This window comes from Sorghum bicolor, chromosome 6 (genome assembly GCF_000003195.3).
Source record: "Sorghum bicolor cultivar BTx623 chromosome 6, Sorghum_bicolor_NCBIv3, whole genome shotgun sequence".
NCBI lineage: Eukaryota > Viridiplantae > Streptophyta > Magnoliopsida > Poales > Poaceae > Sorghum > Sorghum bicolor.
Window position 1 is genome coordinate 58,950,185 of NC_012875.2, and position 22,566 is coordinate 58,972,750.

The 22,566-nt window shown below is 41.3% G+C and overlaps 3 protein-coding genes across 6 annotated transcripts; 1 reads left to right on the plus strand and 2 right to left on the minus strand.

Annotated features, from left to right (window-relative positions):
* On the minus strand, positions 283–5,190 carry LOC8070268 (probable serine/threonine-protein kinase abkC). 2 transcript variants are annotated; one of them, XM_021462509.1, is made up of 6 exons: positions 4,964–5,190; positions 4,605–4,781; positions 3,138–4,458; positions 2,516–2,785; positions 1,450–1,605; positions 283–1,095 (listed from the first exon to the last, which is right to left on the minus strand). In XM_021462509.1, exons 2-6 carry the CDS (start codon positions 4,613–4,615, stop codon positions 976–978), a joined length of 1,878 nt encoding a protein of 625 aa, XP_021318184.1. In that variant the 5' UTR covers positions 4,616–4,781; positions 4,964–5,190; the 3' UTR covers positions 283–975. The 2 variants fall into 2 exon arrangements, with proteins under 2 accessions (XP_021318184.1, XP_002448689.1); XM_002448644.2 differs by having other exon boundaries at positions 4,960–5,190.
* LOC8082536 (probable UDP-arabinopyranose mutase 2) lies at positions 5,669–8,361 on the plus strand. Of its 3 annotated transcripts, none has more exons than XM_021462511.1 (3): positions 5,669–6,109; positions 6,835–6,968; positions 7,130–8,361. In XM_021462511.1, exons 1-3 carry the CDS (start codon positions 5,999–6,001, stop codon positions 8,163–8,165), a joined length of 1,281 nt encoding a protein of 426 aa, XP_021318186.1. In that variant the 5' UTR covers positions 5,669–5,998; the 3' UTR covers positions 8,166–8,361. The 3 variants fall into 3 exon arrangements, with proteins under 3 accessions (XP_021318186.1, XP_021318185.1, XP_002447266.2); XM_021462510.1 differs by having other exon boundaries at positions 5,767–6,113; positions 6,835–6,964; positions 7,061–8,361; XM_002447221.2 differs by having other exon boundaries at positions 5,800–6,109; positions 6,835–6,964; positions 7,061–8,361.
* LOC8070270 (MAP3K epsilon protein kinase 1) lies at positions 8,597–21,303 on the minus strand. The gene is made up of 24 exons (XM_002448645.2): positions 20,949–21,303; positions 20,701–20,835; positions 18,969–18,989; positions 18,432–18,505; positions 18,251–18,341; positions 18,087–18,170; positions 17,594–17,695; positions 16,709–16,840; positions 16,550–16,621; positions 16,360–16,463; positions 16,074–16,176; positions 15,592–15,936; positions 14,772–15,062; positions 14,618–14,662; positions 13,433–13,612; positions 13,248–13,331; positions 13,068–13,159; positions 12,882–12,965; positions 12,089–12,777; positions 10,708–11,099; positions 10,464–10,598; positions 9,375–9,781; positions 9,173–9,287; positions 8,597–9,062 (listed from the first exon to the last, which is right to left on the minus strand). The coding sequence occupies exons 1-24, from the start codon at positions 21,006–21,008 to the stop codon at positions 8,886–8,888; spliced, it is 4,014 nt and encodes a 1,337-aa protein (XP_002448690.1). The 5' UTR covers positions 21,009–21,303; the 3' UTR covers positions 8,597–8,885.

Consider the following 22,566-nt stretch of genomic DNA (forward strand, 5'->3'; position numbering starts at 1 on the left):
TCACTGTGAAGGGCAGAGCATTGACGAGTGCACGCTTCATGTTACAAGATGTTTCAGTTTATGACCTATAATAATAATAATAGTAAACATAAAAGAGCAACCACAATGTGGTTCCAAGTTTATGATCTATAATAATAAACATAAAACAACAACCACAATGTTGTTCAAAAGCAGCAAGTAATAAGGATTTAAAATGATCCCCACCAGCTAGCTGGAGCACTCCATAGTAAATGATATCCATAAGTTTATTCCGTACCAGCAAGCCAGGCACTTGGTCCTTGGTAACAGGATAAAATGTCAACTCAAATTAGAAAATGACTGTAAACGAAATCCAATATAGTTCCCTACCAGCAAATCAGGCACTTGGTCTATACAACAGGATAGCATGTCAACTCAAATGCAGAGCTGACATGTCAACTCAAATGCAAAGCTGACTGTAAACGAAGTCCCTACCAGCAAACTCATTCAAACTTCAGGCATTCTGCGATGCTAATACATGTAAAACAAGAAAAATTGGGAGCCTCTTTATGGACGTTAATCCTGGGAATTGTCAGTTGAGAAGTAGGTTTCTTCAAGTATCTGTGTGTACATAAGCAACTCTCTTGTTCACTTATACAATCTCTCCAGTTACAAAAAAAGATCATCAGAACAAAACACCTTTTGCTACATCATCTAAGAGCTATTGTCAAAAGTGTTGGGAGGGGGAAAAAGGACCTAATCCTTTGGCCCATCGAGAACATATGAGAAGCAATGCACTCTACAGCATAGTACTCTGGTAGCTTCTGAAAATTTGCTGTTATTATTACTTTATCATCAAGGCTGCTTTAGCAGCACAAGGCCAGGACGAGTACAAAGAACTGTATAATCTAAGAGCAAATAAAGTAGAGAAGAAAAGAAACGTGATGGTGAGAGCAGAGGATCCTCCAGCCGAACACAAACCAGATCAAAACTTTTGAGAGGATTGCAGCACAGACCCTAAGGCGCCATGAGCCCTTGGATCGTGTATTGAAGAGACTTTGCCCAGTCTTCCTTGAAAAGTAAGGTTTGTAGTGTCTTCATAACATTATAATCTGGGTCCAACTTGCGTTGCCAGCCCTGTAATAAAAGTGAAAAGAATTGAAGAAACACAAATGGAAAAGGAATGCCTAGGAGAGGTATTCTTGCAATCAAAGAGACAAAGGTGTAATACACAAATAGACAATTACGTAAAGCAGTTTGCATAGCCACATTGTGGAATCCTATCTGCTTGCAAATGAACACATCATCTTTGCTGGAAATTAGACAAACAAAAGAACTACAGGAGAAGCAAGATGTGTAAGTCAAAATTGCAAAAATAATGCACGGTTTATAACAACACAAACATGGCTAAGTTGGTTTTAAGATCTCTAAATCAAAAAGAATAATCTGAGAGTAAAGTTCAGTGAAGAAAAAGTAAGTCATGTAAGTTACCTCAAGAACTAATGTAGTCACCATGACAGTACAAACATTGCCATCGATATTCACTTTGTGACGTCGAACTTGCTCAAGCAGCTGGTGCATACACTCAGCTGGGTGGACAACATCACCTTCAGCAGTGCCCCAAAAAGAGAATGATCGTTCCACTTCCTGTAGCATAAATTAAGTAAAGAATTCTCAAAAATTGCACTCCTAAAAATAAATTAACACAATTATCATTTGCAATTCCCATTGTCATCAAAAGTGAAGAGTTACTGGTCAGTGATCAGATTGCACAAAAATACAAAGGAGTATCTAACATTGAGTTCTAGCGCATTATAGTGCATCTAGGGTGTCACTTTTTATTGTCCATCCAAATATGATATTTTACTGACAAACTTTACGGGGAGTCGGGGAGAATAAAACTTCTGTGGCGGAAGGCCACATACCAGACCGAATGTGCATGCATCAGAGACTACCACATGTCCACTGTGCTAGAAATCAATGAATCAGCTTCGAGTTTATTATTATTATTATTTTCCTAGAACCTAGGCTTTGTGACACCAGCTCTGATAATACTCCCTCTTTTGCAATGAGATCGTTCCCATTGCAGGAACAGATTACAGATCAAGGAGACAACAAATAGGCAAATATAAAATACAGCTAATGAGATTGGACCAAGTGTTCGTCCATACTCTGACTGCTGAACCTCTTTCATAGCATCAATTAAAAAGTTTGAGTGTGGAAACAATTGGAGTTACATTGAGAACAACAGTACTATCCAAGAAAATAAACATACGTAACAAAACAGAGGAAGCACCAAATTGGCACTCTCCTAACCCTAAAAGGCTAAAACAAGTCGTAGCAACCTATAAATTCAAAGAAAAATTGTCATCTCCAGTTTCTGCTGGTAATCTATATTGTGCAGATACATTTTGTGAAATTGAAGGTAAATGCTACAGGCCACCTATTACAGTAGTATAGCCTGCTTTATCATGGAAAAGGAGAGAGAATCTTCGCCAATAAAATCCAAACTTCTATCACCAACGAAAAGACTAGTTGTAAGGAAGCGATAAATTACCTCAATAAAAGCACTTGGATTTGGGCAATTCTGTTGTTTTGACAACTTTAGAGTACTTTCTGCAGCTGTACGACCATCTCGGCGAGCAACAGCCTTGAAGAACTCGAGTAAATTCACACGGTCATTACTTGAAAGTTCAGCAGTCATTCCTACATCCAGGAAGACTACATGTGGCCTTGACTTTATAAGGGTGTTATTTGAGTTCTTTGGTTGTACAACACGGACTAAAATATTTCCTGGGTGCATATCTGCATGGACGAAATTATCAACCTGTAAAAGGACACAAAATGACCAAAAATGTTAGCTGTGAATACAAGCTCTAAAAAAGTAAAAATATACCTATGAATAACTATGCTGCAAAGCCTGCAATCGATATGTTTGCTTCAGAAATTTTATCGTGGGCTCACAATCTTGAATCCAGAATTAGTAACCTCTTATAGCAATTATTTTCCAGAACAAAGCAGCAAAAAGTGTCATTTTGATGCATAAATAAAATATTGAAGTCTCTTCGATCTTTACAACATATAATCCAGATTTTGCATGGTACTAATTCCTTCAGTTGTTCAAATTAGGTAATCATATATACTGAATGAGGATGCTACGATGTCTAAAAATACATTACCAGTAGCATTTTCAAGAGCGCATGAGTGCCAATATGGGCCAGAGCACTTTTAATTCGATCATGCCCCTCAAGGTCATCAACATAGTGTGAAACACTCTCCCCATGCTCGTAAGTCTCGACCAAAACAGCAGGATGAACAAGTGGATAAAGAGGTCTTGGGAAAGATACATCCTTCCACCTTCGGAAGTTGTAGATAAACCGGCTCAGGTGAGCAGCTTCCCGTGCAAGGTCAACTTGAGACATCATGAAGACAGCAAACTGTTGTACACTCTCATCTAAGCGCAACCAATTCAGCGTGGGGATGTATCTAGAAATTTTTGCTACGGCATTGATGATATTGAAATCCCTTCTTATCGAGTCTCCTACACCAGGATGTCTTACTTTTACTGCAACTGTTACACGCTTTGTCTGCTGATTAGGATACCGGAATCGTAAAACAGCCCGATGCACTTGAGCAACACTTCCAGATGCAACAGGGTTCTCTTCAAAATTCTCAAAAATGTCTGATAGCTTACGACCAAAAGCTTTCTCAACAGTTTTCTTGGTATACTTAAAGCTGTGAGCTGGTGCTTTTGTGTGCAGCTTTGACAATTCAGTACAAAGGTCACTTGGAAACAGATCAGGGCGTGTTGCAGCCCATTGGCCCCATTTGATAAACGCAGGACCTGCAAGCTCCAAAGTACGATGGACAAGCCGAAGCCATGTTTTCCTATACTTACTGCCAAGAGTCTCTGCAAATGGGGCCATCAGTATACTCGGAGTGAACAGCAATGCCAAATATATTGATCTGAAGATTATAATAACCAGCTCTACTGCCGAATATATTAGAGAGGTAACATAAATACGGCCATCCTGAGCTCGCTCACGTATTGGGTAGTATTCGCCATCTGCAGATGTCTTCTGAGCTAGCATTACCTCTCCCGCAATGAAAGCGACGAGGTAAGGAGCTACATTAGACCTACTCACAGCCAAGCCAATGGCACAAGCAACCCTACTCAAAAATGGAGATGCTTTTGGTGCACGAGAACCCATGGCCACAAGTCGCTTCCAAGCAAGTTGACTCTGAAATGCATTCTGGCTACAGGATGAAAGAATTGAGAACTTCCTCACACCAGTGCTCCAGTGTAAGCTCTCATTTGCTCTTCCCAGCATGTAGGAGGTGCTTGGACCATTATAAACCCTCCCATGCAAAAAGGCCCTGCTGGAATAACCCAAACCGAATGCAAAGCTTGAGGTAATGTTTTGGCCAGAAGCAGTGTTGGGTTTTGAGGAGACCAAAAGGGCTTGAGCAATTTTTCTGCTCTTCCCTAAGTGGGCAAACCTGGAAGTCACAGGGGAGAAATTTACACTTCAGCATTGGGCAAACAGCACCAGGGCATCACAATAACTAGCATATAGAAATATATAATGTAACAAACTCATAGAACGTAGTAAACTCTATAGGATAATAACAGCTGAAGATCTGACCTTGACATCATGGCGTTTCTCCTGAGGATGATGCGTCACGGCGGGATCACAGGGGTGGGCTTAGCGAGGGGCATGGAGGTTAAACTCCTGCGAGAAGAAGCTGCACCAGCACCTTAGAATCCCAAGTTCTCTATGGCGTCGACTTGACTGGGCTCGATCGTGCGTAGGAGGAAGGGCCTAATCAAAGCATCGACGGATGGATTAGATAAGCGCTGCACTGCGCAGCAGCAAAATCCCCTACTAACTGATGCTGACAAGGGAATATTTCGATTCGATGGGAAAGAGCATTTGAAACACATCGCTGAATCGAATTCGCGCTCAGAAGAATCCACCCAAGCAAGCTAGGGTTCCTTACCAACCAGAGATCAATCCAAGCCGTGGCGGATCTCCGCTCCACCCTCAATCCAACACCGGAAGGATGAGGGGAGGGAGGCCACGGCGGCTACCACCAAGAAGGAGGGGTTCCTCCGGTGCCGCTGTGTCGGGGTGTGACTGGCTGGCGTGCTCCGGTGTGCCCGGAGGCTGGGGGAGGCGGCGGCGCGCGGCTCGGGCGCTTGCGAAGCAGAGGACGACGCTGTGAGGTTGAAACAGAGCTATGCGCCTGGCTTGTGGTCTACCGCGGGCCGGGCCAGCCCTGGGCCGTTCGCAGCCGCGCGTCGACCGTTCGACTGAGTGGGCACTAATCGTCCGCGTTGCATGCAGCGCCCGAAGTGGACCACAAAATAAGCCCATATCGGCCCATCCCAGTCTTACGCGGAAAATGCTAATCCACGCGACAAAGCAAAAGCGTCAGTCTAACTCGTATCACCACTAAAGATGGGGATGTCCCTCAAAATGCTTTTTAAAATTTAGCCAACTTTAAGGAAATATTAATTCACTAGAGTTTAGCAACTGCTAAACTTTAGACCATGAGATAGAAACAAAAACTACTCTAACCATATAAAACATGTAATTTAAGCAATCATATCACTCGAGAAATACACTCAAATTTCTCACGAAATCGATGTGATTTTAGCCACCAGTCACACAAGTGACCACTCTTCGTATCACGAAGGCAAAGCGTACCGACAAGGGAAAGGCAGAAAACCGCGGAAAAATTCGGGGGCGACGGGGTAAACGCCATGAAAAGTCGCTGATTGGTGCGCGGGTAGCGGTCGTCGCCCCCTCGGCCTCCCTGGCCTTCGGCTTCGGCTCGGCCGGCTCTACTCCTGCCCTGCCCTGCCCTGCCGGCAAACGCAACAACACGAAGCGGGGCGTGGGGAGCGGTGCGGGTGCGGGGGGCGAGGATCGAGGGCAACGTGGCCGTGGCGTGGCACGGCCGCGAGGGGGGAGGGCGCCTTTGCTTGCAGGAGAGAGCTGCTATAAAAAGGCGCGCGAGATCCAGATCTGGGCCGATGCGACCGCCCTCGCTGCTCTCCCTCACCCTCGACTCCGCGCTCCTCCGCATCGCCCACATCGCCGACCTCTCCCACCTCCCTGACCACCTCGTCATCGACCTCTTCCGTGTAGGTACCCCGCCGCGCCCTCCGCCCCTCTCGAATCTGTTCCCACTACCTGTACTGTACTGGTGCCAAGGCTACGCGTCCGCGTGCGTGGTTTCGGTTTGGGCACATTTTGCGATGTGGAATTAGTAGTTTCGGATTGATCATGGTGCACCGGGCTGGGTTTGCCCGCTCCTTCAGCGGTTACATGCTGCCTGATTCGTTCTGGTTATGCTGTGCCGCGTGCACGTTTGATAGAACTTGTGGAATTGTAGGAGGGGGCGAGGGTTCCGATCACTTGTTATGGGATCTCCCGCTTTGCTAAAAGTTGTCAAATGCGGTGATGTATCAGCAGTTTTGATTGTGTTTCCTTGTTTGATACTGCATTGATTTAGTTGATCTTGTTAATGCTACCTAAAAAGAACTGGATTTATGGGTAAGTCGGTCATGATAGAGTTGACAAGGTATGGGGAATCAGTAGGGGATGCCTTAATGATGGTCATGAACTCATGATGAGGCACTCCACAACAAGCCCGCAGCAATATGATGGTCACAATTCGGTTTCTGAACCCACACATTTGGAATTTGGGAATCATTTATCATTTTTCAGTTATGATGATGTAGGTGAAAATGAAATCATATCACAGCCGCACAGGAGTGTGCGGACTGATGTCCTCTTACGTTACGAGCGATCCAATATTTACAGATCAGAATGTGTTTTATAATGTGTCCTTGCATTTTGATTGCAGAGAACCCTCAGTGCTGGTAAGCTGACAGAGAAAGTTCTCAAGTTGTTTCTGGCAACTGGCTGTGAGGAAATCATCTTGGCTGTTCAGTTGCTCAACATTAAGCAGCCACTCGTACCAGTCCTCCCCACAAGTATGTTTACACCATATTACCCTTTGCTCATTGAGTTATTATGCTCACATAGTCACATCAGCTTTTTGTGTTCACATGGCATCTGCTTGTCTGCAGGGTGCTCTGAGAGGTTCTAGACCTGCTGCTGCTTACATCATTTTGATTACCTGAGAAGATGCCTTTGGAAATTCAAGATAGTGAGGTCGACATTGTGATTGCGGCACTCCAGCCCAACCTGACCACTTTCTTTGAGGCATGGCGGCCATTTTTCTCTCGTTTCCACATCATTGTTGTCAAAGATCCAGACATGGCAGAGGATCTTCAAATCCCTACAGGTTTTGATCTCAAGGTTTACACCAAGTCAGATATTAATGGGGTGCTTGGTTCCTCATCCATAAACTTCTCTGGTCACTCATGCCGTTACTTCGGGTATCTTGTCTCACGCAAGAAGTATGTGATTTCAATTGATGACAATTGCCTCCCAGCGAAGGACACTGCTGGGTTGACTGTTGATGCTGTTGCACAGCACATGGCCAATCTGAAAACACCTGCTACACCTTTCTTTTTCAACACACTCTATGATCCATACCGGAAAGGTGCTGACTTTGTCCGTGGTTACCCATTCAGCCTGCGTGAGGGAGTTGAGTGCATGCTCTCATGTGGTTTGTGGATGCATAATGCTGACTACGACCCAATGACTCATGTTGTGAAGAGAAATCAACGAAACACAACCTATGTGGATGCTGTGATGACAGTTCCGCTTGGTGCGATGCTGCCTGTGAGTGGGATAAATGTTGCATTCAACCGCGATGTGCTGGGGCCTGCTATGTTCCCAGGCCTGCGTCTCCGAAAGGAAGGGAAGCACAGATGGGATACTCTTGAAGACATATGGAATGGCTTATGTGCTAAAGTAGTTTGCGACAGCTTGGGATATGGTGTGAAGACTGGACTGCCTTATGTGATGAGAAGTGATGCAGAAGCAGGTAAAGCTCTGGAGAGCTTGAAAGATTGGGAAGGCGTAAAAATCATGGATGATGTTCTTCCATTCTTCCAGTCGCTCAAGCTATCTAGGACTGCAGTTACTGTTGATGATTGTGTTAAGGAGCTAGCTGGAATTGTCCGTGAGAAGCTAGGACCCAAGAATGCAATCTTCACCAAAGCAGCCGATGCTATGGTGGAATGGAACAACCTCTGGAAAGCACATGGAGCTCAGAATGCGTAGATTGGAGTTTGCGTGTCACCTACAGAGCATCTATAATTGTTTGGAATACTTGTTTTTCAGTTTAAAATTTTCCTTGTGGAACTCATGAAGCTGAAATAAACAACAGTCCTGTATGCCGTGAATTTGGCATGAGTCGTTGAGCATCTCATTGTATACGCTTAAGAATTATGTAATGTAATGCATCTTTTGAACCTGTGATGTCTTCTTGCATCTTGTTAAACGCACTCTGCTAAGAGGTTGGACGCCGGCTCAGTTCAACGCAACCTCTGGGCAGCCGCTATCAAAATCTGTGCTTTGCTTTCCTCAATATCAGCCATTTATCTTACTGCAAACATGCGCTGTATATATACCGAATATATTTCTTAAGACCATTGCAGCAGAAGATTGCAGCTACCACACCCAGAAGAAGTATCTTGCAAAATTTACTAACATGCAACAAAATGTCAAGTTGGGTTTTGTATTTTTAATTAGATGTCTAATTTACAATTTTTTCACTAACATACGCTAAATATAAACAACCCTGAAGGATAGAAAGCCCAGTTTATCCTGCACCTAAACGTTGAACCTTTCTCCCGGAAAAAAGAGGGATCAGGTACAACAAGGGAGTCTGGTGCTCATGCGAATTCACCACAGCAGAAAAGTAGGCAAAAAGAAAAAAGACACATTTTCCTCTAGGGCAAACATATACAACTTGAGAGGAAAACACATAACCCACTAAAATCACAATACTGTATTGATGTGCAGCGCTTTCAGCAATGAGGTGGCCATTTGTTTGACCAGCACTTGTTGGCCGCCCCGTTGTCCATCCCTGCGTTCTTCGATGAGGTTCTGTAGCTTCTGAGGGAGGTCATTCTCTACTATGAGCTGCTTTGGTCGAGGATGGTGCTCATAGACAACCTGGAAAAAATACATAAACCACAAAGTTGAAACTCTACAAACTACAAGAATCATTTCACAGTGAGCGTCCTAAAAATCCAGGACTATCCAGCTAAGGCTAGACATCAAACCTTTATGAGTTTCAGCAGAGTCAAGCGGGCAATAGCTTCTCGATGGTCAAGTCTTGCAATGAGCAATGTTGTCAAACCATTAATGGCCATTGCTGTATTTAGCCTAGAAGATTTCCTGCCGAAAACATGTATACAATGTACAGATCAGTAATTTGTAGCATGGCTGCAACTAATCAGGAAATATGCCTTATTATACTCTTACGTGATTATCTTCAAGAAAGCGTCCAATGTATGGACAAAATACTGTTCTGGGCAGTCTTGGAAGAACTTCACTAATTTCTGAATGGCCTCTTTTTTCAACAGTGCCTGTTCTACTTTTCTGTGATCATTATCGTGAGCCAAACAAACAGCAATAGAATCTAATGCTGTGCATGCCCATGCATCATCCTCCAACAGATTTAAGTACACATCTAATCCTCCATGAACCCTCAACTGCTCTCTAGAGTTGCGAGAAGCATGGGCCATATCACACAGCAAAGGCAGGGCATATTGCCTCAGCGGTGAGTCTGACATGACAAAATTCATCAAGTGAGGGATGATTCCATTTTCAGCTGCTTGTTCCTGTCTTCTTTTATTAATCTTGCATAGGTTGAACAAAGCATTGAGGACCTAGAGACAGAAAGGCAGAGGCAGTCAATTATGTGCTCAGAAAAATAGCGCAACGGAAGGCAAATTATCTGCTGAGAAATCAGTTAGCATTTAATAGCATCAGATTTCAAACTAAAAAGGTACCGAAAAAAAAAGAGCACAGCTACAAGAACATGTCATCTTGTATACAATGCTGTTCTGCTGTCTACAGTTCTCACTTTAAGCAATAAGTAAGATGTTTTGCTACTCCAACTATGAGTATGCGATATGTATTGCATATTGCATACTACTATAACAAGGCATCAAATGAAGTATACTATATTGTTACTTCACTTGTTTAGGCATAGTCCCACTCCCACTCCCACAGCACCCCCTGAATAATACTCCCACCATTCCAAATTATAAGATGTTTTGGCTTTTCTAGATACATTGATTTTGCTATGCACTTAGATATACATATACACTATGTCTAGATACATTGCTAGAAAAAGCCAAAACGTCTTATAGTTTGAAATGAAGATAGTATGTAGTAGACCAACTCCGGCTGATATAGAACATGGGCCATAACTTAATTTTCAAAAGTATTGACTCCGAATGTTTCAACATATAAAAAGGAAAATGACGTCCTGAAAAGCTACTTAGTGGGATTTCTTTCCTTGGTAATCATGCTTGGTTGCAAGTCTTTAACAAAAACACTGCACACCTCACTATGTATTTGATAAACCAGAGGTCCATCACGAAGCTCGAGAATCGGTATCAGATGTTTGATTGCATCTGTGCGTTGAAGTGTCTCGAGACAATTAGGATCACCCGACAAATGATTAATGCACCTAAGAATCTGCACAAAAAGGACAAATAGTTCCATAACCAAACAAACACAAACACAAGGAAATTGAGTCACATGAACAAGTACATAACAGAACAAACTAAATGTTTAAGACATTTACCTTAAGAAGAATAGGAGGTTCTATCTTGCTAAACATCTGGAAAAGCCTTGAAAGAAGGCTTTGGCTGGCCATAAGAGATTTTACCACGGTGTCTGCCTGTGCAAACTCCAAAAGAAGATCTGCTACTTTCTCAAGATATTCACGTGCCACATCTGCGCTCATGGAAGAGAACATCTGAGCTAATGGGCCTGATGATGTTGTACTCCCTGGTCTTAAATTGAGCACTCCTGATCCAGATAACACACCAGATGCTGTTTGCGATGCAGCTCCAGAAGTTGATGCCCCTTCATTAGAGGCACTTGCCGAAGGTGCATACTTCATACTATGAACTCTATTTGAAGCTTTTATACTAGAGTCCAGATGGCCATTCTCCCTTCCATGTCTAGAGACCTCTGCATTAAATTCAAAAACCAATCTATTAGCACATAAATAAATACATGCTACACATCTTTTGCAAATAAGGAGTAGATGATTCTTTCTGTACTCCAAATTGTTTCTACAGTTCACAAATGAATGCTAGTGTTACAATAAACACGACATTACTTATCATTTACACAAAAGAAACTTAGTAAATATGCACAAGAGCTGCACATCTTCATATGAACGAGAGGAAGCGCTGGTCCGAAAACAGAACCCCTCCAACAGGAAGTGTGCAAACTCATACACACACTCCTTACCACTAAAAAGAGCATATGCTACACTAGAATATTGGAAAACCAACTTGAGCGACATACTAGCCCGACCACAAGGTCATAAAGACTTACATTTGACAGAGAAGGCAAATAATTGAAGCAAGGCACACAGGTACTTTGGAGATGTGAACAGTCAGCTCTGATCCTGAAATTAACTACTGTAGGTCTATAGTCCAGGAGGGTTCTTTGATGTCTCTTTGGTTTCTCCTTTTTACTTGGTCTGTAACAGGATTACTAAGCATAGGTGCTTTCAAGTTAACTTGTGTATCACATTATGCAAAAATGTGCTGGATAGTCATACCGTAACTCTCTTTAGTTTTATCCAAATACTGGAAACCAGGAACTCCTTCCTTTTTATAGGGGAGTTACCTTAATTTGGGGAAAAAGGACTTAGTGGAACGAGAAGCAAACCAAATAGAGAAATATATAACATAAAGAAATCTCAATGATAAACATTAGACCTATAACCAAATGATGGCATATAAAGTTATAAAGAGTAAAGAAAGGTTAGAATAGAAATATTCTATCTTTAGGTTTCTTTGTCCATGTGTAACAAAAACTGAAAAAGTTAGCATTTGATAAAGAGTATATAAACTCAAGAGAGAAAAGTGGAACATAAAGCAAACTACTTAGGTGAAAAGCATAATGCACACTGGGAGGATGCACCAATATGCTAAAGACTAACATACCAGCAAAATCCATCATTAAGTCAAGTTCACCATTTGTTTTCCTCTCTGTCGATGTATGTAATAGTGGCAAAATGGTTTCATGCCTTTCCAATCCAGATATATGGCGAACGTAATCAAGTTGTCCAGATACATGTCGAGAAGGTGGTTCTTTCTCCAGTAAACTCAGTAGAGGTCGGACCTGGTCATTTTGACCGCTATTATGACCATTTGAAACTAGTTCTACATGCTTTGGTGATCTGTCTGTAGATGTCCTTCCGGCAGAAACACTAAGCCTCGGTGGCCGAATAACCAAGTCGTTCTCATTCCTCTCCAAGTTACTGCCGGTTTTATCGCTGAACCTAGGAGATGATGAGGCGTCCATTAATATATGGTGCTTATCTGCATCTGCTTGTAGAGATTGCAGAGAACCAGATGAATGATGATGGTCCAGTCGTGCCTTGCAACTTTCAAGAACTGAAGGGTCTAATTGGCCAGATCTTCGTCGGGGGGTTGAGCCATTCTGTGTTACTGAAGCACCTGACCCTGAGACTGAGGCAAATCTTGTTGCTTCGTTCAGGCTGTGTAGTGTATTCACCAGCCTAGGAAGCATCCCATTTTTTGCCGCTATACGACAGAAGTCATTTCTTGGAGTTGAATGCTGGAGCTTGAAGACCTGCCAAATGCCGTCAATTGCAAGATGAACCATGTCCCTGCTAATTTAAAATATTTTCCAGTATATTAGTTAGATCCAACCATTTAAAACAAATTAATACAGGAGAAAAATATGGAGGAATAATTAAACCAGCAGACTTGCCTGTATTTTGCATAGTCAGGCTCCATAAAGCTTACCAAAACAGGGATACCTTGGCACGCAACGAACATTTGCAATGTCAAGGTGCTGGAGATGGAAACTGGAAATTAGTACACCAAAGCATTTGTCCCTTCCACTCTTATCAAAAAATGTCAGCAACTATCAACTATGTTGGAGAAAGAAAAATACCTGGCTTGACAAAGCTGCTGAAGAAACAAGGATGCTTGCACCCGAACATCCTTTGGGCGATTTGGCTCTGCAAAATTCATCACCACTGGAATCTGCAGATAACTTTTAAATATCAACTATCTATCCCACAAAGTCAACAGAGCATGAAGGTCATGAATTGCTCTGGAATATTAGTCTTACAAGGCCAACAAGGCAAGCATTTTCCAGGAAGCCTGTACTATCTTTTACAATGTTGTTGATAAGCTGTAGAACTGAGCATAAAATCTGCAAAAATAATAATAGAAAAAATAAAAAAAAACAAACAACTATTCGGTGTAAAGAGTCAGGAAAAAAATGTTTGTAAAAACCACAGTGAAACATCATACACGATTTTTGGGAATTTCAAGGAGTTCCATCAGCGGGAGGAAACCATTCTGTGTCATATAAATCTGTTTTTGCTCAGGCCGGTGACTGAAGATTGATAGAAGCTTTTGGCACGCTAACAGTATTACATCTTCACTTTCTCCTGGTTTCAGTTGTGCTACTATTTTGCTGTATTCCACAGACTACAAAAATAGAGAACAAAAGGTATTTGAAGGTCAAACTCTAGCAATCAGAACTGTACGAAAGCAATGTATGGTTAGCAGGACATATTCTAAATGTCAAACAAAAATGCATTGTACTGAGTAGGAATAATTAATTGTTTTGGGGTGATCTCTTTTAGGACAGTAAACAGTTAAGTTTATCAGAAAATAAGCCATCCAATATACTGTTCATGTAAAATGCAAGTATCGTATATTTCAAATAGAAACTTATCATGTAATCAACCAACAGGGGCATTCTTTTGCACAAAAATTGCAAGAATCATATTACCAGAATTGAACAACTGACAGCCAATATATAGAAGATGTATATTTATAGAATTGTAAAGGTTCGCCAAGAACATTGCCAAAGCATCGTTCTTAGGTTTTGAGGCGAGGCATCGCAAACCAACCCCCCTCGTGTTGCCAAGGCATTTAAGGTGCTAAGGTGACACGACGCCATAAACATATTAGCATTTCAAGAGAAAAGGAAAATAAGACAAGAAAATAGGAGAGACTGCCTTCCTAGACTATCCAGCTCGTCACCCTTTCTAGGTACTCCAGCCCATCCTCCTCTCAAAGAGATAGTCCATGGCTTGTTATACACCTAACACATTGCACCTATCACGATTAAGTGCCAGCAGCAGCTACATAAGGGCACACTACCAGTGGTGTTCTGAACAGAGCGAGGGGAGCAGCAACAAGCATCACTGACCCAAAAGCAAGCTCTTTACATGGTTCCAGCAGCCTGCATGCTGCCCCCACCCCCTCCCATATCGACAAGCACTGGAACCAGTGGTTGCCTTCCCGCTGGTTCCTTCCTTCCCTCTCATTGCTTTTGGCAAGGCGTCAGTGACGCCTTGAGCCCTGAAGGCACCTTACAGCCTAGTGGACATCATTACATATGCCAAAGTATTGACATCAATTTTGCACAAACACAGACCGAAGTTGTAGAATGCATCATGGTAATAGAAGTTAGACATGGCACACCTGCAGAGGGAAAAGACTCTCTCCAGGAATATGTTCACCAAAACCCTATAAAAATTGGCCAATACCATCGAAATCAGAGCTAGAATAAACAGAAATTCATCTATTTTAAATATCAAAGGTACATAGATAGAGCAACAGTAGTGTTGTGCAGTACCGACGCATCGATATTTTCTAGTTGCATGGCAAATTCAATTAGTTTTCCACCATTCATGGACTCGCTATCATTTTCTTTTTGCTTCTCCACCCTGGCATTGAGCCCCTTCGCAAATTCATTGTGTACACCATTATATTGAAGTTCTTGGACAGTAGTTGATGTCGAAGGTTCAGCCCCATTATCTCCCCGTTTATCGATTGGTGGAAATAAATCTTCCAAAGAGGCATCTTCAGGTTTGTCACTAAATCTACTAAGCTGTTTCGGCCCCTCAACAACTGAAGGTTCAACCACCTGTCAAGACAGAATATACTTAAGGGCAATTTAAAGAACTTCCAATAAAAATAAAATAAATTCAAGACCTTCATAATGAGTAACCATTGCGAACTATTCACCTAGTGAAAGTATTATAGACCAATTGACAAGTAACCAACAAGATTGATTCACGAAGATGTGTGTCATGATGGTTTCATAGTTGCATGTAAACAGCTACATTGGAAAATTATTTACCTAAGTGGCAGCCTAGTGGCTGCATCATTCGATCAAAGGGTGTCAATTGTAACCTAACTCAAATTGAATGGACCGTGCATAATCCCATTCTGTTCCTTCACACAAATAAGGCAGTTCAAATATACTCGTACATTTTATTTCAGCTTTTCCAACTTCCACCCATACAACAAGTGGTTGTTTAAGAAAGCATATGTAGAGTGCATATAAAAAAGTAAAATACAAGCATGTGCATCATAGTGACTCCTTACAGTTCTTGATTAAGGAATTAACAGAAGATTTCTTCGAGTCAAAATGCTATGCACAAAGATCTCACCTTTTGGAAGTCAATATTCTGTCTTCCAGCCTGAAAGGAGAACACATCACCATCCTCAACACTTGAACTCTCTTTATTCTCCAGCTCTACCTTACTTGGCGGACCACCTTGCAATAGTTCATGTGCCATCACTTTGCCATTCAAATCAGCACCTCCAGATGAAGATTCCACCGGTAACTTCTCATGTAAAACTAGTGTCGGATCTTTATTAAGGACCACATTATCTTTCATAAGTGCCACATTGTTTGAACTACTGCCCTCAGTAAGTTTTAAATTTCCATCATGAAGTCCTTCAGATTTATTTTGCGCATCAGAGTCCATAATTGGTTCTTTTTTCCCATTCTCCTAGAGCAGCATAAATAAAAATAAATTTTAATTGGCAAGCCTCAGAGGCTAAGAATATAGTGGGTGCACTGCAGAAATTTGGGAGGATCAATCCCTGAGCTAAATATGATGCAATAAAAAACCTGATAGTGTGTTACCTGGTCAACATTAGAAGCAATAGTTGTTTGAGTATCTCCTGGTGTGTCGCAAAAACCAGAGCTATTATCACCTCTTGAGCCTTCATCATCCCCGTCGATGTTCCTGATTGTACCGACAGGAGGAGAATTTAAGTCTTCTCAATGGAAAGAAGATTCAAATAATCAATGAACATTCAATCTAGTGATATATTATGAAGCAAAAGCAAAAGTCAATGATGTCTGTACTTTTCTAGACTGTATATCTGTTCATCAAAGTATTCACTATCACAGGAAACTCTCATTATACCTCAATGGAGTAGGTTGCCGAAGGGAAGCAGGCAAAGCTCGTCTTGAGTTTTGCAACCATGGATGCATCAATAATGCCTTTGCATCAGGCCTTTGCATCGCATCCTAAAGTTATTTTTAAAAAAAAAGGTCAGACCATGTAACTAAAGAAATACAAATTGAAGTCCTCAAATAACATTACGATAGACAACCTTTTGGAAACATTGACGGAGAAAATCGGTAATCTCAGGTGACAGTCCTTCTGGTATTGGTGGATGCACATCCTACAAAATAAATAGTATACTCACATAGCAGAATAAAGAGTAACTTGCAAAGATGAACATAGATCGAAACAGCTGTATGCAACCAACCTGAACAATACGGAACAGTGCAGGCATAGGTTGGAGATCATAATATGGCGGGGCACATGTCAGCAACTCAATTACGGTGCAACCCACACTCCAGATATCAGAAGCAGCACAAACACCGGACATTTCGATGACCTAATGTAGTCATGTGTTGATAAGATGATGAATGAAACTCAAATCCCAGATTGTATTAAAAACCTAATGTAGTCATGTGTTGATAAGACGATGAATGAAATTCAAATCCTATGACTATTAAATGCAATTATATAGTTTTTATTGGTGAAATATGAAAGGCCATAGTAGCCATCATAGCAATTAATATCATCCCATATATCTATCGGAGTAAGAAACACAGTCAGTGATATGAATTTGCAAATTAACTCAGTCCAATTGTCCTAGTTGAATATGTAAGTAAAACTCATGAGCCTAGACTAGACATGTTTAGTCAACCTTGGGCTACACGTCCTTTAGAAATCTATTACTTTTGTGGTGCCAATGGCGTGTATTTGCAAAACCATGATCACCAAATATTGAAAATACATATAGAAATTCCAGAACAATGTAACAAATTGGTGTAAATAAGTTCTACTGGCCTCATGATCATCTTCCCAAGTTCTAATCAATTTGTCCCCCACATAGGCAGACATTGCTATATTTTCTATGAATTGGGTGTCAACTTGATGAACTAATGTTAAATTAATGGTTGCCTTAGTCTTTGTTGATTCTACAGATTTTACATCCACAGAACAATGGAACCAGCAACCTTCAACTCATTTAATAGTAAGACACAAAATTAAGATAATAAACTACTCCAGTATGCTAAGTGGCATAGAGGACAATAATTCAGTAGAAACATTGTATTCAACAAATGGTTAATCAATAGCCAACCTCAGGCGCCATCCAGTATGGAGTGCCGACCACAGAATGAGTGTTGATGTCAGCTTCAGTCAATTTAGTGGCAACTCCAAAATCAGCAAGTTTGACAAGGCCCTAAACAAGCAGGGAACACAAATGAAGATATATAGAGAAAATGTGTTACTGCTATGTTTCTATTGCAAGTTTAGAATTAAGGGCGGATACACACTTCGTATTAACAATTAATGCTCCCAAAATCTCTGCTAGCCCACTATTTGTCCATGATTTTATCTCTAGGATGCCCCTTTATTTCTTTCTTTTTTGCTGCATCAGTCATGTCACTACATGTTTTCATGGTTTTATGCTTCCAATTACGGTATTAGAAGGTTGCTTCCAAGTTCCAAGATAAGTGTCCTTGCACCTTTTTTTTAACAACACTCAGATCTAGGTGTTCCAATATTTTTTTTCCCAATTCAATTATTGAAACATTGAAAGGGGGGGGGGCAAATAATATACAGCCATTAACCTCTTTGGTAGTCAGTATATTTGCACCCTTGATATCTCTATGAATGACACCTTGTTCATGCAGATAAACAAGACCTTCCAACACCTGGTCACATAAAACTAAAATCAGATTTAAATAAGGAGAAAAGGGAAAAGTATTAGTATTGCAGTAACCACCACAAGCACCTGGGCAATGTATACAGCCACCAAAGATTCAGGAAAAGGTCCAAATTTGTTTGGCTTGATAATATTGGCAAGTGAGCCATTCTCTACATACCTGCAGTTATACCTATGGTATTAGAACTTCCATGTCGAAATTCACTAGACCTCTACCGCATATCAACTATGAAGACATTTCAATGCTTACTCTAAAATAATATGGAGGTGGCTCTTTGTCTTCAGTGATCCCAGATACTTGACAATATTTTTGTGATTAAGATTCTGCACACAAAAAAAAACAAAAGATTTGGAGTCCCTCATAAGTGCATAAAACAATCAAGGTCCTGCTTTCAATTTCAGAAACAATAGAAGCTACTAAAACCAACTGCAAGATTAAATAGTTTTAGCTTTCCCACCACACTAGTTACTATTTCCAGATTCTATTACCTCTTACATTATACATGTTTAGGGAGATACTAGGTATGATGTACTAAATGATCAACAAATGGAATATAAGCACCTCAAAGTGTATAACAGTATATATATTATACCAAAGCAAGAATTTAATGTGATCTTTATGAATTTTCATAAGCTACAGCAACTCCTACCTAACACCAGTAAAGCATGCAAAAGATCTAAAAATTCTGATTAAAAGGAATATAACAGAAATCGATTTGCGGAAGTTAACAGGAAAAATAATAGAGATGTGATTATAGCTGTATAACATAAAAACAACAAAACTTACTTTCAAAAGGTCGATCTCTTGCTGCATACACCATACCAGCAAACCATGAAGAGCATTGTGCAGAATTGTTAAACATGCACAAAGACAATTAATTAGAACCCTAGGCATCAGGAATACAATAGCAATTGCAGAAAAGAGTAATATTCACCAAAAAGAGGGGGAAATGTTTTAACAAGAACTATATAAGAAAGTAATAGGGATGGTTATACAAGAAGAATGCAAAAAATGTATTACTTCCTTCCCGGTGTTCTAAAATGCATCATATGGTCCTTGATGACGTATGTGGCCAAGTAAGTCCAACAGTATGTCCGTATGTTAAATAAACAAACAACTAAAGTTGATATTTCACAAGCTCAGGACAGATGCATCAGATATGCTCCAGAGGGCAACATTTAAACAAGCGATACACATAGATTTCAAGATCAACTTCAAGTGTTAGGTGATACATGAAACCAATATCTGATGAAAGAGAACTAACATAGCAAACAATTCACAAAATTAACACCAACACATCAAGCATGATACCTATACAACTATAGATTAGATTTAGATGAACCACGCGTCAGCCTACACATTGCTTTTATTTGCTGCCAATCCACTTATATGTAGTTATGAGCCAAAAGACAAATCCATCAATTGCATGAAGGTTCTAGAGGTTCAAAATGTCATTGTTTGCTTGCAAAGGCAAATAAGGCTGCAGTCACTATTAGTCATGGTGTAGAAAATGCAGAAAAACTTTTTCTCGTGAACAATGTGACAAAACAAAACTTGTCTATAGGTAGTAAATTTGGAAATAATACATTGCTGTAGATAATCAAGCCAATTGTATCAAGAAAATGCACCTAAAGTTGCGATCCTTTATGTCATGAGTCATGTTTTTATGAGATCCCAATAGAATATCATACTACAAATGTTTTTGTGGAACTGGGTGCGTTTGGTAGGGATCCAGATTCTCGTAGAAACGTTTCGGATCAAGATTCTCTCCAGAAACATTTCAGGTGAAGAATCAGAATCACTTTACAAAACTGTTTGGATGGTAGCCTAAAAGAGTTCTTTTTATAAAAAAATCATATAAATGAACTATGCTTCAAAAAAATTCTAAACTTTTTGTGGGTGAAGAACAACTTCGATACAACCCATTTTAATTTGTTGCACTAGAAAAGGATTATTATTAACAAAACTATAATTATTAGTACACAGTAGCGAAAGTAGAATCCATGCAAAACCAGCCTTCCGGTGTTTCGGGTTCCAAAGAAGCAAACATAAAACGTATCTGCGTTTGGCACGGATTCTACCGTTTCTTGCTAGAATCGGAACCGAATCGGTCTTCCAAACGGACCCATGTGTATCATATCTTCCACACATAAAACAATTAACAGGTCAAAAGTTCCATATGATCGCAATCAGCAAACGTATAACCAACTCGCTACATGACCAATTAACATGCCAAAACACAAGTAACGCACGTCCTTGACTTCTGCTATAATTCCCAAGTTTGAACCTACCAAACAGGGAGCTTGCTTACGACTCACATGAGTAAGCTAGCAGAACCTAGCCCTGGGATGTAATCTCACAGCAAAAAATACGCTACAAAAGGGCAAGCTGCATAGCTGAAACTACATGTAATAGCTGCACTGCAGTCGTTGTGTGTTAGCTCCACAGCTCCCTCGAAACCACATTTCACGCAATTTGTCAGTTCCTGTGCATGATAAAGTTAAAAAGAAAAAATCACCATTATTATGTTGAGATCCTCCTGCGGAATGTTCTCCAGCGAGACCTGTTTGATGGCCACAAAATCACCATTCTCCAGGTCAAGCCCCTTGTATACGCGGCCGTACGCCCCCTTCCCTATCTCATCTCCAAGCATCTGCACACACGCGGGCCCAGGCACAGTGAGTGAGAGTAAGATAACCCCAAAATTCGCAGCAACAGAACACGAATTCCCCCCGGATCTGAGTCGGGAGGCGCGAGAATCCTTACGTATTTGTTGTCGAGCGTCTTGGATTTGTGGAACTGCGCATTGTGCTGCCTCGACCCCATATCGTCGCCTCCTCCTTCACAGGGCCCCGGGCGCCGCCTGGCGCGGCGGGGGCGGGCGGATCAGCAGTCACCGGCGGCGGTGCAGAGTCTCTCGCGAGCTCGTGGCGAGGGCCATTCAGCCTTGCTCTAGGGTTTGGGTGGGGAAGGGAATTGGCGACGGGGGCGAGCAGGAAGACGAAGGCCGGAGGAGAGAAACGGAAGAGAGAGACGGACACACTGGAGAGGGGGGCTTTTCCGTAATTCTTACTAATTTTCGTCCTCGTTTCGATATTTTTCTGGGCGTGGGAAACTAACGGAATGGATCCGCTTTTATACCGGGGGGTGGGCCTTTGAAGTCGGCGGAGGCCAACGAGGACGCTGCAGGGATAAGCGGGCTGAAGGACTGTCAATTAGCTGTCATCGACTAGCATATGAGATCTGGTGCTGCCTCATCCGCCCAGTGTCCGTTTCAGTCTCTTTTTCGAGCCATTGAACGAATATGTGACATGGTTTCGTCACACACTGGTGTCATGTTGTATATCTTCAATCGCTTTTGCTGTTTTGCATAGCGACGGAAGAACACCGGCACGGCACACCATTTCTCACACTTTGCCTGCTTGGGGGGTCTCCTTACCAACCTCGTTGTTTTTTTTTTGGCAAATAAGCTAATCTGTACTTCAGTCTCTCAAGTTCTTTCGACCCTTGATCTCGATTTCTCAGGTATCTTGGTATTTTACAATATTTGTATTTTGTATTCTACAATAGTACCACGGCTCCACTCCAGCTGAATAGATGATGGGATACCAGCACTTTTATACAGGCAATACTTGTATAGAATTGGGTCGAAAGTGATTAGAGAAATGAAAATCTTTATGAATGATGGCGTAATGTCTGAGAAGTGGAATGATTCTAATGTCAAAGGGGCACAAAAAAATAAAATATTTACGCCGTATTGGTCTATGCAACGTGATGTACAAAATTGCTTGCAAGGTATCATTTAATACACCGCAAAATATATGAACAAGGCTTACGATGAATTCTAGAGAAAATAATGCCAAATATGGGCTTTTCATGAGAGATGCTTGGAAAAACATGAAGATGAGGTGTATTCCTATAGTTTCCTACCATATAAAAGTTAGTGGTGAGCTCACAGAACAAATATCACACAACTAACTCATATCAATGCTGATTTACGACTTAATAAATAGCCGAAAGCAACAACTACACGAGAGAGAAAAGAGTGGATCCAATTAAGAAAATGCAATGCATGTTCTGTCAGAGCTAATCATGCGCTAGCGTAGTGCCAGCTATCGAAGTGAATGAATTTGAAAGAACGAAGAAATTTGGAAATGGACTACACCAAGGAGATCTGTCTTACCTACCATATAAAAGCTAGTGTTGAGCTAATCTAACAAATTATCCTAGCTAACCCGGATCAATGTTGATTGGCAACTGGATAAATAGCCGGAAGCAACAACTGCATGAGAGAGAAAAGAGCGGATCAAACTAAGGAAATGCAGTACCTGATCTATCCGAGCTAATCATGCAAAGCTAGCGTCGTCGAAGTGAATGAATTCAA